General features: G+C 38.9%; 1 protein-coding gene across 5 annotated transcripts in view; it reads right to left on the bottom strand.

Moving 5' to 3' along the window:
• Positions 1-7,435: 7,435 nt before the first annotated feature.
• The window catches only part of LOC148034669 (uncharacterized), a 30,915-nt gene continuing 19,938 nt past the window's right edge, over positions 7,436-18,412 (bottom strand). For 2 of the 5 annotated variants that reach the window (XM_087679623.1, XM_087679626.1), the window contains 3 exons: positions 9,396-9,463; positions 9,236-9,321; positions 8,382-9,136 (listed from right to left, as the gene is read on the bottom strand). In XM_087679623.1, the coding sequence (XP_087535749.1) occupies positions 9,270-9,321; positions 9,396-9,463 (120 nt within the window). In that variant the 3' untranslated portion in view covers positions 8,382-9,136; positions 9,236-9,269. Of the gene's footprint in view, positions 8,344-8,381; positions 9,137-9,235; positions 9,322-9,395; positions 9,464-18,412 lie in introns of those variants that run through there. The other 3 variants (XR_015691109.1, XM_087679624.1, XM_087679625.1) reach the window with 3 other exon arrangements.

Raw genomic sequence — 18,412 nt, 5'->3', positions numbered from 1 at the left:
TCTAATGTCAACACTGACATTAGTGACCAATAAATTGATATAGGCCCAAATCTAACACCGAGTACCACCTAGTATCTGTCAAACCACATAACTTATTGCAAATTTTGCCTTTGGCACCCACTACATCCTTGGGGTCCTTTGCATGTTACCATGAAATAACTACCATGTGTATCACGTGCTAAACAGCCTTGCACATTTGATTAATATCTTAATCAAATGTTATTGGCAATATTAAAGCGTCTCAAAATTTCACATCCCCATGATAAAATGTTATTCTTTAAGAGCTCAACACACTCATGGCTCAACTATCTCTCACCTACTCAATTCCCGCTTAAAGATTCAAGTCATTGTGCTCTCTTATTAAAATCCCAATGCAAGCAAGAAAATAAAACGCCTCAAGAGGGCATAGTAGTCTCACATACTTACCTTCACCATATTGTAGTCTTAATGCCATCAAAGGTTCGTTGGTAGCCTTATGATTCATGTTGTACTCCTCAATTCACTCCTACTACTCCTTTGTATCCAATTCAATCCACCATGGCTCCGCTAATGAGAGGAAATGTAGAGGAGAAGAAGAATAAGAAGAAAGATATAGAAAAAAGCTTCTCCAACTGATTCCTCTCTCTCTCTCTCTCTCTCTCTCTCTCTCTCTCTCTCTCTCTCTCTCTCTCTCTCTCTCTCTCTCTCTCTCTCTCTCTCTCTCTCTCTCTCTCTCTCTCTCTCTCTCTCTCTCTCTCTCTCTCTCTCTCTCTCTCTCTCTCTCTCTCTCTCTCTCTCTCTCTCTCTCTCTCTCTCTCTCTCTCTCTCTCTCTCAAGCTATGGAAGCATAAGGGGAAGAAGAGAATGAAGAAAAGAAGAAAATGGCTTCACTCTCCAAGCCCCTCTCTCAAGCTCTTACTCTCACTCTCTCACGATGAATCAATAGTGCACAAGAGGATAAGATACAAGCAAGAAGGGCTACTCTCAAAGTTGCACTAAGACAAAAATAAGCTCTGTGTTTAATTTTTCACTTTTCATACATAAGGTTGACTATAAAGCTTTCTATTTAAGTTGTTCACTCTCTACCCTTTTCCACTTAAGTTGTGGCTAGTTCTTTCCCTTTTTCTTAGACTTGACCTTTCATGGATATGGTTTAGCGAAAAATGAATAGAGATTTCTCGCAACCTTCTTATTTGTTGTTGTAGGTCTTCTAGGTGTAGCTCCAAGTAATATTACAATTTGCACGAGCGAACCGGCTCTTACTGAATGTTACAAAAATGTAATGTTTTATCATCTACAAGCAATTGATCAGATCAAATTACAATTGCACTTGATGGATGAGTAGTGCCTAAAATTATAATATGAAATCTAAAATATTAATCTACTCTCGAAAACAATTTTTGGCACTTGGACTTAGTGTACTTTTGGTATTCCAACTTTGAATTTCCATCATTCATCACTTTTTAAGGTAATAGTGGAAGATTTAAATACTACAGGAGAGATACCCACTTTTTAAGATAATAATGGAAGATTTGAATACTACAAGAGAGGTATCCACTTTCAACAATGATAGAGTGTCGTCCAATTAGATTTGCAAGCCATTTCAAATGCAAAATTTTGGCATGCACATTTTGGTTATCTAAATTTTGCTAGTTTGTTGCACTTATAAAAATTTGGTATGGTGTCTTCATTGCCTATTCTTGATACACTTGCAAAATATACTTGTGAGAATGCATATTTGGCAATGTAGTATGCTTCTTTTCCACAAGATGGTTTAGTGTGAGAGCTATTTACAAATTGCAACATGTATACTATGATATTTATAGTCCAATGCAAACATTATCTTTGGGAAATTACCTATACTTTGCGACTTTTGTTGATGATTATTTCAAGCATATATGGATATATTTATTGAAATCTAAGTCTGAAGTGTTTATATGCTTCAAATAGTTTTTATGTATGATTGAAAATGTATTAGGACATATATGGACACTTTTCATTCTGATCAAGAAGGAAAATATGTGTCTAAAGAATTTAGTGCATTTCTCGATAAATGTGGAACAAAACATGAATGTACAATGTTGTATATCCTAGAACAAAATGTTCTAGGTGAGAGAAAGAACAAGTATCCCACCAAAGCAAAGCAATCTATCACTCTATATGAGGCTTGGCATGGCAAAAAGTCATTTGTTGCTCACTTACATATTTTTGGTTGCTTGGCTTATGCATTAATACTAGTACACAATGCAAAAAATTGGATGACAAGGCTCTGAAATATATCTTAGTTGGCTATAGTAGTAGAAGCAAGTATTACCAATTATATCATCCATAAACTAAGTGTATTTTGGTCAATCGTGATGTTTTTCTTTGTAAAAGATATTGTGGAAGCTTTACTTTATGTATCACAAAAGACATAAATGTATGTTTACAATATATATGAATTTTATTACTTATTTTCAATGGGGGACGATAGTCGAATCTAAAACCAAATGACGCAACTTTCTCATGAATCCATAGATCATCCTATTTTTTATGCACATGTGAATGTTGCACTTCTTGAGTTAATAGAGATTGAGCAATATAGATCTATGTCAAAATGGATGATTGTGTAATAGTATATTGGATATATATTTATCTAATCTTACTTGTCAAAAATGATACTTGGTCCTTATGTGAATTGCCTTCTAGCAAAAAAATCTAATGGTACTTAATGGATTACAAGTTGAAACATAAGCTAGATGGTAGTGTTGATCACTATATGTCTAGACTTGTGGGAGAGGGTTATGCTCGACAAGAGGCCATTGAATTTTATGAAACCTTTGCTCCCACATGTTGCCTCTAATTATTGTAGTCTATATCAATGACATGCTACTTATTGGTCCTAATGAGACAAATATCATCGATTTTAAGGTTGAGTTAAAGTTGGCCTTTGACATGTCATTGGTCATTCAATTCAAGTAGCATGATGGGAGTATTGCGTTGTGTCAAACAAAGTACATTGAGACATTATTGCAGAGATTTGATCTTGAGGATTGTAAGACTATTGCTACTCGTATGGAGATACGTTTGAAGCTGAGCCTTTCAAATGCTGAAGATTGCTTTGATTTCTTTTTGTATCTATAACTTTTTGGATACTTGATTTATATGTGCATTACAAGGCTTGACATTCAATTTATAATATCATTTATGAAAAGTTTTCTGCATATTGTTGAGCACTAAGCATTAGCAAGGAGTGAGCTAATATGTTGCTATTAGAGTGATGCTAGTTATCTTGGGCTATTTTATTTCAAAGGGGGATCATTACCACTAGAATTACATGTTTTTTCCAGATATTTATTGTTATGAAAATTGTGTATCCACAAGTGGTTTTTGCTTCATCCTTCGCAACTCATGCATGTTGTGGTTGAGCAAGCAACCCACTATGGCCACTAATTGTGAAGCTGATTATAGGGTAGCTTTCATAGAAGCTATGGTTGAGTGTATTTACCTCAAACACCTTTTGGCTTATTTGGGTGTTGGATAATCATCTACCACCACCATCTTCATTGGTAATTAGAGCACATTGTCATTGCATGGAATCCACCGTTCAATGCTTGTACTAAGTAGATTGGGATGCCTTATCATTCAAATGTGGTTGGCCTATGTGCTAACACAAGACAACCTTGCAAATCTTTCACAACTGCTTTGCCTGGAGAGAAGTTCAAATATTTTTGCAAAAATTCGGGCTTACTCCGCTTTGTGGATTGATCAAAGTCCACTGTGCTAGTCACTTTCCTATACATGAGTGCCAACTCTTGTTCACCACATCATTCAAGAGGTTAATTTCATTATAGATTTTAAGTCTTGATTTCCCTAGTTGTTGCATAATGAGCGCATGGGGCCCACTAGATTGTGCATGGATTTTGTCATTGACCTTAACCGTGAATATTCACTATTGAATTATTTACCCTAATTAAGCCATTAAATGCTAATAAATTGGCAACTACTTTTGGTAGTGATATACATGAACACACAAGTCATCCAAGGCACTTCTTTTCCTCTCTAGGAGGGTTTTCCCCCCCTAGTCTTACATATATTCTATTCACCGTAGGGCATACTCTCCTTGTAACTCTTCCCTATTAATACACTTTGTGTCATGTTATCTCAAGCTTCTTCTTCTCCAACTAGTGTGTGTGCATTCTTGTAACCTTAAATCCAACCAAAGGACCTACCAAAGAATAGTAAAATTGAACAAATTTGGTTTGTAATAAATGCATTTTTCATTTTGTCTCCACAATCCTCAATACATGTGCTAACGAGCACTACCTTGCAACATGTTGTTTTGGTCATATCAACTTGCTTACACCCATTGGTAAAGCCTAGTCCTCATGTATTGCATTTTGTAACATAAATTCAATTACAAATCACATGCACAATTCCTCACATATTCTAATTGGGAATGTACATCAAATGACAAATCCTAGTTAAAATTAAACTAGCATTCAACCCGCTAACTCTAATAGATTTGTATATACATCCTAGTTGTCTAATTATCTCACCCTCATAAATAAAGGCTTGTATTCTCATAAGACACTAGAGAGAAGAAAGAAATATTAGTGAGAGAGAATATATATAAATTTAAGAAAACAAAGAAGAGATTCTTGTTTGGGTCCCCTTCTATTTTTTGAAAATGTTTTAGATTCATTGAGATATATATTTATTTATTTGTGTGTGTGTGTGTGTGTGTGTGTGTGTGTGTGTGTGTGTGTGTGTGTGTGTGTGTGTGTGTGTGTGTGTGTGTGTGTGTGTGTGTCTGTGTGTGTGTGTGTGTGTTTGTGTGTGTGTGTGTGTGTGTGTGTGTGTGTGTGTGTGTGTGTGTGTGTGTGTGTGTGTGTGTGTGTGTGTGATTTGTTTGAGATGGCACCAATAAATTTTGAGATACTTTATAGTTTGTAATCACGACTTAAGGAATTGCAAAATGTAGCACATGAAGTGAGGTATGCCATGTATTGGTCAATGCATCTTATTCTCTTGATTTTGTAAGATGTGAAGGAGGCTTTTGCTCTCTAGAGAGTCTTGTGAAGGTTCACCAAAACTTATTTTCATGTGCATTTGAATATTAAAGCTACAAAGGCTATGTGTGTGAAGTTTCTTTTGCTCCTTGCATCATTTTTTGGGAATTTGGGCCCCTATGTGCACCTAGTGAAAACAATTTGCAATCTACGAAAACCACATGCATGAATAAGGTGTAGATTTATGGAAACTTGAAGTTCTAAACAATAAGTTTCACTAAAAACTATTTGCTAGAAAATGCCTTACATGCTTCGATTCTCTCCAAACCAATGCCCACTATGTACATGGAAAAGGCCCATGCAGAGCTTGTGATATACGGTGACTGTATCTCAACTTAAGCATTAACTCCAAGCAAATTAAAATACATAAGACAAGTCAAAGTAGACCAAGTACATCAAAATACATGAGAAATGTTGAGTAGTTGCATCACAACAAATCTTGTAGTTTTTTAAAAGGAAATTTATGTAATTCCCATAATACTTATAGAGAAGCAACTTGAAAATTGTGTTATAAATACCATCTATGAACCTTACTCTTAATATAATGATGAAAAACACACTCCTTAATCAAGATTACACTGGTTTAAATATGTATTTGATGCCAAATCACTTTATCCATTTCACCACGCTACATTTACCGGTGTTATAGTGTGCACATAAGCAAGACTATTACGTGGGGGTGTGAATTATGGAAAGTCATGTGTATATGCAAAACAATCAACATCAACATGAGTTCTACAAGTACACACCTTTGCGTAAAGATGATAAGGTCATAGATTGGGATGAATTCACATTTATCATGTGGTATGCCTCCATGTTGGATCAAACTCCTTTTAACCCGCACCATTAATTAGATTGTACACAATGCATATTTAGGGCTATGTATTGGCCTCAATTTTGAGTTCAAAGTTCACTTTACTTGAATAATGGATCAGGTAAACGACATACACTATGTAACCTATCTTGTAAGCCATTGCTAGTCTAACTCTTTTTTGACAAGTAAATATATTCCTAAGAAGGAAAAGTACTAGCATAAACATGTAATGTTTATCAAGTAGTCGCACATCCACAAGCTAAGCATGCCAATTGCACCCTTAAACATTAACTTTCTTGATTTGACCATATTGTATAATTCCCATACATACAAATCTTTATAGGGTCAGTTGAAAACTCAATAAATAATTGACTACCAATATCAAATAGATGGTAAAAAACAAACCACGATTACAAGATTATCATTAAGTGTTAGTAAAAAGAAGTTTGAAACAATTACATAAGATGATAGGGTTATGTTCTCCCTTGCTTACTCTCTATATTGCTTAAATAGTAACAAATTCATTGTTTCATATTAATGTGGCTTAAGTTGGCATGCAATAAATTCCATAAAACTATCCAAAGAATGGAACCTACTTGTGATTGGAATATTTATGGAACAAAACATGCAATTCAAACTCTCAAGGTATGATAGTCGAACGCACATGCTTCACTATTCATTAATGAAGATACTTTATTTGTTTCCAAAGGATTCTTTTCAATCTATACTTCCCTCAAAACTCTTCGTTCATATTCCTCTTGACACACTTTACACACTAAGCTTTAGAGGAAATCAAAACACAAAGCATTTAACCACAACATAAGCATGAGGTTGATTAAGTGTCTTGGGATGAAGATACACCCAACTTCAATCCAAGCTTTAGATTCTAACACCTCAATTGTGGGAGTGAAGCTATTCAATGAGGGAAGGCCCAAAGAGGAGACCAAAAGGCACACATTACTAAAGACTAGTTTTGGCCCCCTAACCTTATCAAATCTCTAGCCATAACTATCAATCTTTCACGCTCATCTTGTAAGAGAAAATTACCAATGTCAACAATAAGACCTAATATTGGATAAGCCTTAGAAAATGGAGCATTATTGGCAAACGATACAAAATGTGCATGAGTTACATAAGAATCATCGTAAGGTGGATACTCTAGTTTTGTTAGACATTGACATAGATTGTGCATGATCCTACTTTACACCAAAAGATTACGATTTCTTTTCCTTGGATTCTTTAGTTGCAAACACAAGGGTATAAAGGGACCAATATTTCACACAATCCTATTCTTGGTGCTCAAAGAACGATGGTGTGGAAGGCAGAACATCTAAGATGATGTTTCATATGAAGTTGCTAAAATGACCTACTCCTACACAATTGATTATGTTGATTTGAATGTGGGTTAACTTTAAAATTGCGATATTGAACGCTCAAGCTCAAGAAGATTTATTTGGTAGTACTTCTACACTAAAGAGAATTTGGTTATATTCCACTACACATCCTCCCCACCTAGGATGAAATCCCTTGGCCCAACGTACTAGTCCATGGAAACTTATCCAAATCTTCCAAGAGACGAACTTTAGTTTCAAAGGACCAATACTACAAGGATAGAAGTATTCTTGTGAAAAAAATTTGCATGCACGCTTTAACATAAGAAGTCTACCAAAGAATTGGGAGTATCTAAGGAGCCAAAGGCAAGGAAGCCAAAGCCTTTTGCCTTGAAAGTTACAATCTTAGACAACCAGACATGCATAGCGGCCTCCGCCTCCTAGTTTTTAAAGAAATCAATTTTGGGCTCTTGGCGTACTTATCAGACAAAATAGAGCTACTTTCTTTTGTTCCTGGCGTATTTTTTTTCAACAATGTACATTTGATGTTAAAGAAAATACTAATTGCATAACTTGTAACTTCAAGCCTAAGCCATCTTAACCATTGTGCTATACAAAACCTTGCAAACTTGGGCTTTTGTGAGCTTCCTCATGAGTTTTATTGCATTAACCCCAGCTTACTCTACTTTTCATTCCATCACTGACCTACTGCATTCCACCTTTGATAATACATGGAAGTAAAAACCCTTTCAATTCGACATCAACTGTAAACACATCACAGCCCTTGTCCTTCAGTTGACTTGTACACCGCACGCTTGTCATGAATTGCTGCCTTACTTTATAATAATGTAGGTAAGACCGGGGCTGCAATTGCACAGAAAGCTTTTGGAGCACTGCAGTGAATTGAGGATGCTCAGTGCAGATCTCAAAACCATTGGCTCCTCTGCCCTATGATATGAACTAGAGACCTCTGGCTACTCAATCACTCTCCCAACCAATCCAAGCAGCTCCATGGCATCTTATCCTTTGGGATGATATACATTCAGATCAATAAGGTTGGGTCTGCAATCATCAATCCTCTACCCTATGATTGCAAAAACTTTCATCCCCAAGCAACCAATGAAGAGCATCGGAGCAGTACCCCATAACTCTAGAATAAATGTTTGCCCTGCACCAAAATCACAAAGGGAGTCACTGGTATAATTGGCACTTTTACCTATACTCCAGAATTCAGTAATCACTAGCAGAACGTTCCATATGTTTACCTACCATGTCGCATATTACACAATACGCCCTTGAAATATCATAAACCAAGCATGTGGTGTATTGCACAGCATGCCCTTAAAAAGATGCAAAAACCACTATGATCTTAAAAGACCAAAAACCACACAAGCCATCGCAAATCATTTGATTCCTTCACCCAGTGAAAGCAAACCCAAAATTCTATTGTCAAGTGTCATCTGTCCAGCTAAAATCTTTGAAAGTTGGGTATTTGAACTTTTAGTAAACATGCAATCTAGTAGAAGACAACTTAAGTTGCAATGGACTGAAGTATATCTTGTTGCTGTATATTCTTCCCTCAAAATCTTTGCAGGATAGAATTGATGACACATCTAGAAACCATGATTAAAAATCGGTTTTGATCTCTTTGCATCTGACATGAATTTTACAATCAAAGGAAGTCTGGCTGAAAGGCTAAGACTATGGTGATCAAACAGTCGCTGTGAACAAAACTTACGGCATGCTCTCCTAACCTCAGCTGGAGATCTGAACTGTCACAGTTGTAACTGATACAAATGAATAGACTCCTGTACATAGCATAGACCTTTTGGTCTATAAATGAGAAATAATGAAACACTCAGAATTGAACCATTTAGTAACAGTTTGTACAGAGTGTTTCAGAGATCTAACTTGATAACATTCTTCATAAAAGAACCTCCAAAAATTGCATTTTCCTCCTTCTGTATTTCACCAATGTTGCCATGAAATAAAAAGCACAATCATTCCAAAATCCAAAATGCACGACAAGGGGCACAAATCGTATTCCAAAGAGGACTTACTGCAGCCGGAACGCACAGATGGCTGTCCTTTGATTCAATTCCCATCCCTGCTTGTTGCTATCAGAAACTTATCAAGGGATTTTTCACTGTACCAAGCATTCATCAAGTTACTTTATGTGTTCAACCAAATTGAATACAAAGAAAGTAACACTGAGGCTACCTTGATGCCATGAGATACCGTATTTCCTTTACTGCTGCATCGGCAGCATGAATGGCCATTTTCTTAACCTGAAAATAACCTGAGGGTGTTACAACCTTCTGAATCACAATAAACAACAGGTGAGATGACTTACTATCAAAAAATATCCGATATGCTGAAACTCATCATAACCACAGATACAGTATTCCCATCCCAACTAAGACAAAAATATCTGACATGCTGAAAGTTTTAGAACCACAGACACAATGTTGTTCATCCCAAAATCTCAAAGGTACAGAATGAGGTAGAGGAAATTACAAAGTGTACATATGCCAAAAAGGCCAGTTGAAGTATGGTCATGTAGGGGCATGAATCAAACAGCATATAAATGCACCACCCCTCCAAGCACTTTCAATTCATCAGAAGGTCACATGTCCCCACACAATTATTGTCTTAGCAGCCTTGGCCTGCTGCATGACTTCAAGAGCTTTTTCCTGGAGTCTTGTGCAGCTATATATGCCAGTTGTAGGACTTTTGCCATTTGGTGGCTGCCTAATGCCTCACATTGTGACACTCAGAATGATTTTCCATCAAAGTTCTGACACATGGGCTGAATTCATTGACCTCAACAAAACCTTCCCTTCCCACCCAAAAGATGTTTTTCCATCCATGAGCCATACAACCAGAGTATAAACAGCTCCAAAGCCTACGATACCACAAAGACAGGTCATGAACAGCACACAAAGCAACCGCTACATTTTTAGATATCCCCTTCAATTTACCCTAGTACTCAATAATGATGCATCTTATCAAGCACCCAACAAGTGACATCAGGCTGAGAATGCCGCTGCTCCATATATTAGCTGGATCTAAAAAATGTCATATATCTTCCTATCTTTTGGCAGCTGATGACCTGAAACCTAGATTCCTCATTTAAAACTAAGAAAGAACACAACAATCAAGACTTGTGTTGAGCTAAAACATGCACTACTTGTTGATTAGCCTCTTAAATAGCCCCAAAACACACTTAATTAATGAAAAACCCTAAAAAGGGCAGCGGTCCAAGAGAGTTTCAGTGGCCTCCCAAAACCTTAATTTTTGGGGGAACCCTTCTACATCTATAAATAGGCAGGCTGGCCCCATTCAACCCTTGTCCTTGTTTGCAAGTTACACCAGCCCACACACCCTCTGCTCTACTGTTGGTGCCCAGTTTCCAGCCTACAGCCTGCCTCCGTTTGCTGTCCAGCCATCATCGACTGCAGCCACATTATCCTCAGCCTGTCCATTGCTGTAGACGACAGCTCTCAGCTGCTGGCGACTGCTCCAGACTATCCCAGACTACTGTTCAGTCTGCCGTCCATCATCGCCAAGGTCAGCCAGCCTGCGTTTTCAGCACTGCAAGCCCTGACACTCTCCAACACACCTCCAGCTATCGCCCTGCTATTTACAGCGCCTGTGCACAATTTCCAATTTCCGATCAGTGGTACATTGCTGCATTTACCAGTTTCCAGCCTCCAAACTGCTGCGTTTTGGTGACCAGCCTGCTGCCATTCACTATTCAGCACTCCTACATCTCCGATTGGTGGTCACAGACTCGGGATCCGTCTCTGGTGGATGTCACACTCTGACATTGCTCTGCCCTTGAGCACACTGTACACTCTTACATTCATTTATAGCATTCATTCACTTCAGAGTTGTGTTCTCTCTCTCCCTTCTTTTGTTTGTGTTTGAGTTTTGAGTTTTGCGTTTAGGGTTTGAGTTTTGCTCTCTGTGTCTACATCTGTCTCTTTGTATTTATGTCGTGGTCGTACACTCTGTGTGTCCTTAGTACAAACCCTAGCAGTTTTCTTCACACTTGATACTGTCATTAACCCTACCTTAAGGTCTGTAAATGCATGCTCTCTCCATTTCTCTGCACTAGATATGTTTGTAGCCTATATGAGTCATGATGTACCTAAAGCAAATTATGAGACCTTAGAGATGTCTTTACATTTCTAACCTTCATGGTTGCCAAAAGTTTCAAAAACGAGGACACAAAAATGCATTTTGGAGCCACGAAACGGAGTATTAACCTCGGTCCACAACGGCAAAGCGGGGAAATGAGAATCCTAGAAATACAATATAGTGTCTGAGAGCGTGTGATTGTAGTTGCACTATATTGCATACACTACTACTTTAGCCTTTATTTAATTAGATGCTTACATTGCCAAGCATACACATTACACTCACTATTTTGTAGCTAGTGGTTGCTAGCTAGAGTTAAGAGCTAGTATAACCTTCATTGTTACGCAAATCTTATGTGCGACACCATATGTCATCTCATTATAGATGCCTTTAATGAGAGAAACAAGCATGCAAACGGCTACAATAAAAGTAGAATTTGAAGGTTGTAACTTGTAAATGAAAGTCGAAACTAAAAGACATTGCCTGTCAACCAAAAGACGGAAACACAAGTGCGTACAGTTCAAAGCCCCACCACCCCTCACCCCAAAAAACCCCCCAAGAAAAAAACAAAACTTTTTTTTGAAAACCTATTATAAAATTTATTTGCTTTTCTAAGAAAATATGATCCTAAAACACATTTCAATTTTGAAACATTTCTATCGTTTGAATGTTTCAGTCTCATTGGTCTGAAATGCCATTTCGAGCAACAATACTAACCTTTTATGTGTGTATAGTGATAGCCCCTGTACTTTGACTCGCTGTCAAAGGAGCCTTTGAAACCTCAACAAATATGCATCCTCACAATGTGAAGATATCCTGGGCTGGGTTTGCACAGAGAAAACGATCCAAGTGTACACACACTGAACTCAAACATGAATGCAAAGGAAGACAAAAGAATAATGATTAATTGGTTACCAAATTGAGAGAGCCTGATATAGATGGGAGCTCAGGGAGCAACAGTCATTGTCTCTCATGCGAGCAAACTAAGGGGAGTGCCACAAACCATTGTTCTCCATGGAGATCCCAAGGTCAGCAATACCACCAAATCATGGAGTACATTGGAGTTGTGTTACAAAGTAGCTAAGGGCCAATAGAGTGCAATAAAAATTTGATGTAGGGGGCTGAGCACAACAGGGAAGCAGGCTCAATGTCAAAATGCAATAATCTCTAAGGCTGGAATGGCAAAATACAGTAGTGTACAGCACGGTAACAGCCTCTAAAGGTGTAATAATGATATCGATGATGCAAAATCTATGTTATACAATTGAGGCAGCAAAATGTGCATCTACAGGTGATAAAATCAGTGAATCTAGAGCAGACCCAATCAAATTGCTGCTGAGGTATGCAACGTGGCAATAGGGGACAGGTCTCCAGCTGAATACAAGTGAATGCAGCAGTAAACAGGTTGTGGGCAGCAACAGATGAAGATGGCCCAGCTGAACATCGAGGCACAATAGGGCAAGTGTCCATTGAAGCTGCCGACAGCAGGATGCAGCCATGAACAGGTTGGAAACAACCTTTGGAGTCATCTCCTTGACCACAATGCAAGGCAAGATCGCACTCGGCGTATCAATCTTGATTTTGAGCTTCACGAGTGTTCCAACAAGGGGATGATCTGAGAGTCAAATTGGCCGAATATCAAGAGCTACTCATTGAGTTTGAAACTATTAGCTCTCCAAAGCCAGATGACAATCAGGTTACAGTCTTTTTGAATAAGTTGCCTGAAAAATACTTCCATTTCATACAGCAGCAGCAACTCCACAGTTTTCTCCACATGTCGGGCCATTCATTAGCTCACCCTAATCACATCCGTCAATGGAGAGCCTACAGCAACTCCATAGTTTTCTTCACATGCTGGACCCTCGATTAGCTCACCCTAATCACATCCATTAATGGAGAACCTGCAATGTCACAGCCAATGTTGATCTTATGCAAGGGCTGCTTCTTGAGTTTCACTCTCAGTTGTACCATTTCCCCTTGCAGATGTGTCCCCTTATCTTCTTTTTATCCCCCTTCATTCTATGGATAATGGAACATCTAAGTTACCAACCAAAAATTTATCTCAAGAGCAATCTCTGTCGGCAAAAAGCTATTCCTCTACACATCCAACCATATATCACAAAGAAGGCAGTCTTGAACATAAGTTTGAAACACTGTTCTCATTCTCTGGCAAGTCTCAATCAAAACATTGAAATAACAAGGAAACAACCATGGATCTCAAATTCTGAGAATTTAGAGCTTAAACGTAACTCTCTCCTTGCTGCTATCTGAATCACATATCGTGTCACTTCCTTAAGTTGACCCCTCTATCAAACTCTTTACCTTTTGCCAATATCAACCATATCAGGCAGCTGACATCAACAGGCAACATGTAAGGAGGTGACGTGTCAAGTCGCGGATAGTCTACAAGTCAGAAAATTTCTGTTCAGTCGCAGCCAACCTGCATTATTTCATGTATTATTTGTGGCCTATTTATAGGCCCTAGTCTCCACACTTTTTTTACAATTCAGTTCTCAAGTTTCTAGATTGTTGTTCGTGGAGATTGCCCTAGGGGTTCATGGAGTGTGAGATCCTCAAGGTGGAGACATATGCACAAATACTCTTTGCACCCATGTACATATGGACATCCTTATACAGCATTCTTCACTGCAAATTTTCCGTGTTTCACTCTCTCTCTCTCTCTCTCTCTCTCTCTCTCTCTCTCTCTCTCTGTGTGTCTTGGTCATACGCTTCCCCATTGCTTCATTCTAACATGGTATCAGAGTATTAAAGGACTCACCAAGGATGGACCTATCTGAAGAGGTGATTTCAGCACGACATAAGGCTGTGTTTTCAGCGTTCAAGGACGAGCAAGAGGACTGCACATTAGAACAAGGCTGAGGCAAGCGTGGGCGTGCGAGAAAGGAGCAGATTTGCTGAAAGTACTACTGATTTTTGTTATTTGGGAAGAAAGAAGGCTGTGTTTTGGGCCTTCAAGTGCAGATTTTACCTTTTGATCGCCTCTAGTGGGTGAAGGAGTGGGACAAGCGGCGAAGAGCCCTAGCAGGCTGGATTCACACAGTTAGAGGGGGCTGTTCTTTGTATTTTGTGTAGGCATTGTAGGTGAAGATGTATTCTAAGGCCGAGACAGAGTTTTAGACGATCATGGACTGGAAGGTGCCCGTGTTACCGACTCTTCCATCAGATCAAAAGCTCGATGGCAAGAACTATCACATCTGCCGGGTTATGACGCTTGCCATTTTGGAGTCCTATTTGCAGAGCTTGTTACGGAGGCTATTCATCGCCCTTCTTCACGAGACAAGTCCAAACTCTTTTCAATTGATAGTGGAGTTGGCAAAGGCTCAAGCACATTGGGACAAACTAAATGCTCGCATCCACTTGTTTTTATCTCTCTCATGCACTACAATTATGATCTCTCATATAGAGCATTTGATGGTGGCCTGGGAGATATAGCTGGAGCTTGCTCACATATATAATCGCATGATTGTCACGAAACAAGTTTATTTGGAAGTGCAGATGAGGACCATGAGTGTCAACAAGTCATCTTCTATGTGGGAGCATATTAACAAGCTAAGGCAACTTCAAATGCAAGTACAAAATGCAAGGAAGGTGATCACTTCTGAAGACATAGTGATAGCTATTCTTTCATAGTTACCGCCCCGTTTCAGTGGCTTTTATTTCGCTTTGATTGCTTCAGGGCAATCTGAGACTCTTCGATGGGAGGAGTTGGTTTTTATGGTCTTGGACCAAGAGAAGCAGTTGAAAGGGACCAATGCTTCTAAATCTAAGGCTTTGGTTGGTCTAAGAAGGGGAAGAACCAAAAGAAGAAGAAGGAGAACAAATCAAAGAAGAACAAGGAAAAAAAATCCACTTATCACGCCTGTGGCAAGATAGGTCACTAGAATAAGGATTGCCCCGATAAAGAGAAGAAGAAAAAGGAGAAGAAGATGAAATCTTCAAAGGATTCTGGATCAGTGGTGGCTGCTCCCTCATCAACTAATTTACTCCACTTGGAGGTGGTTGAGGCATCGACCATGAAGGCTTCTGATGCTACGTTGACGGCACCATACACTCGGGAATGGATTGTTGACAGTGGGGCCTCATGGCTCAAGACTCCTTCCTCAACAAGTGTTACTCATTTGTGGCCTTTGCATGGCCAAATTCTCATTGATGATAGTTCTTCTATTGCTATTCACGGACGGGGTGACATACATCTTATTCCAGATGGGGGAGGTGGTGCCCATACATCCGAGGTGCTTTATGTGCCCACCTTGGGATATCATCTACTTTCGGTGCGTAAGATTTGTATCCTCGGCCTCTTGGTTAAGTTTAATGTGGATTCTTTTTGGATTCTTGATCATGGCTTGAGATAGGTTCTTTCTTCAAGTTATGAGGAGAATGGAGTCTATAAGTTGCGGTCTTCTTCTGCCTTGACTACTCTTCTTCTTACCTCTCAAACCAAGTCCGAGCTTTGGCATGCTCAATTTGGCTTCCTCAACTATGATTATCTACGAAAGGCATCTAAGGGACAGCTTGTTCGAGGTTTGCCGGATATTGTGGTGAGCCAGCAACCTTGTGTGTCCTATATCCGTGGGAAGCAAACTCATGATATTATTCCTAGTCAAGCTTTGAGGCGGTCTTCAACACCCTTGGAGCTTGTTTCTACCAATCTTTGTGGACTAATGCAGATGAAGTCCCTTCGAGGGAGCTTGTATTTCATGCTAATTGTGGATTATTACAACAGTCAAGGGCTTTCTTCAACTTTACGAATTGGTTGCTCTTTGAGAAGAACCGATCGGGCCGAAATCTGAAGACCTTGCGATCGGATAAAAGCGGAGAATTTGTTTCTAATGAGCTTGCTTGTTTTTGTGTAGATCGTGGTATCCACCAAGAGTTTGCCAATACAAACACCGCTTAAGAGAATGGCATATTGGAGCAGAAAAATTACAGTGTGATTAAGATACCCCGTACCATGATGAAGCATCGTCAGACACCTCAGTGTCTGGGCTAAGACTATGGCTACTGCAATTCACATTCTTAATCGATCCCCTACTTCCACTGTCGAAGGGGTTTTTGTCGAAAGGTCGTATCCACCAAGGATCAAAGATAGAAATAAGTAGAGATAGGAGATGGGAGATGGGAGAGAAGAAAAACAATAGATAAGAGGTAAACACGATAAAGACAAAGCACAATGAATCAAATCAATATGTATTGATAAAACCTTAAATCCCACTGTCTAAGGGGTTTTTGTCAAAAGGTCGTATCCACCAAGGATCAAAGATAGAAATAAGTAGAGATAGGAGATGGGAGATGGGAGAGAAGAAAAACAATAGATAAGAGGTAAACACGATAAAGACAAAGCACAATAAATCAAATCAATATGTATTGATAAAACCTTAAATCCCTCGTCTGGCACTGCTCAAAAGCACTCTCCAAGCATTAGATCTCCTAGAGCTCTCTCGTAGACCAAAAACGTGCATCAAAAAAACAACTTCCTCTTTGCTACTCGAAACCCAAATCTGATGGCTCCGTTGGCTTTGAAAGAGGAGTAAAACCCTAGGACACTTAGTCAGGGATCTCCCAAATCACTTCTTCTCTCAGTTCAAAGTGTTGTTTACTGCCTGTTAACTGCAATCGCGACGCACACGATTTCGCCCATCTTTCTTTTATGTGAAAAATCCCAAAACTGACTGAAATAGCAACTTGTTTTTTACATGCCACCCTAATCTAGAAGTCTAGCGTTTTAGGATATTTACAATAAATAATATCAAAAATAGGCTAAAATTATTCAAAAATCTAGTATTTTTGAATCATCCATGCCATGGACACTAGCACTAATGACTCGGATCACATTAACTCTCTAGATCAATAAGAAAGTCAGATGATAATACATTCCATGTTTTTTCACACTGTGTGCGTGTAGTAGCACGACATCCACCCCCTCTGAACCTACACATCCTCCAATTTGTGCCACCGATGCACCACCCGGGTCAAACACCCATAGCGTCAACTTATCGCTTATCATGCATATAAGAAGGCATCCCCCTAGATCATAGATCAAAATACTCAGTATCTGTGTAACTCTTGAGCCATACCTAGTACCCCCTCTAGGTTTATAAGGCCTTGGGTGCGAATCATACACTAGAGACTGTTGAATCTCCATATACATGCCATCAATGAACCCATCAACAAATACATAGCAGCATGCTTGCTCTTTCAAAGTCCATCGTATGGGAAGTTGCTTCTGATAATCTTTTTGCTCCACATCCAACATAAACTGAGCCTCACTTGCATTCAACACATTCTCACCATCAACAATAGTGAAGCAATCCATATCTTAAAGTATCTTAGAATTGCCTATAAAGGCCTTTGATAAGGCATCTAAAACAGTTTCCAACTATGAAGCATTATATCTAACATCTTGTAACGGCATATCCTCGAGCTCATGAACTGTTTCATAAACGATAATTGTATCCTGCAAATCATGTGTATCCAACACTTCATCAATCTCTCTTTGAATCTCTGCATCAAGTAAAACATGATCTTCGTAAACCTCTTTAGATGCATTAAGAAAATCTATGGATGCAATGACTGACTCTTCCACTATAGGATCTTTCAAGGTATTCGTGGTTGTCTCAATATCAGACTACAGCTTATATCCCAACTATTTGCCCTCTTGCTTGCCATCCTATTTTTGCTCCTAGCCAATCTCTTTCATAACATACTCGAGAGGTGGTTGATTTGTAGCTTTAGGCAGACCACACTTCTTGTCACTCCCTTAGATATACATGTATTATCTTCATCTCTCTTCTGTTTTTCTTCCACAAGTACATCCGTGAGACATTTCACTATCAATAACTTTTCTCTTTTTACCTACATGCAAAGCATGTGTCCATATTGTAGCCTTTGGACCTAGCCATACATTCTATCCAACTGTAGACCAAAAGTAGAAGCATATATAGCCGCACAAGCATTTCGAACAGTCACGTCTTCCAACAACTTCTGTATACCTTCCTTTCCAAAATTCAAAGCAAGTTTCTTGTACATGGATCTTGCCATCTTTCCAAAAGATAAGCTGTCGTGCCAAGGTCTCC

This window comes from Lygodium microphyllum, chromosome 6 (assembly GCF_053477565.2).
Source record: "Lygodium microphyllum isolate KBCC chromosome 6, Lygodium_microphyllum_v1.1.10, whole genome shotgun sequence".
NCBI classification, from domain to species: domain Eukaryota; kingdom Viridiplantae; phylum Streptophyta; class Polypodiopsida; order Schizaeales; family Lygodiaceae; genus Lygodium; species Lygodium microphyllum.
Note: the sequence above shows the minus strand (reverse complement) of the source record. Positions and strands in the feature narration are given on the sequence as shown.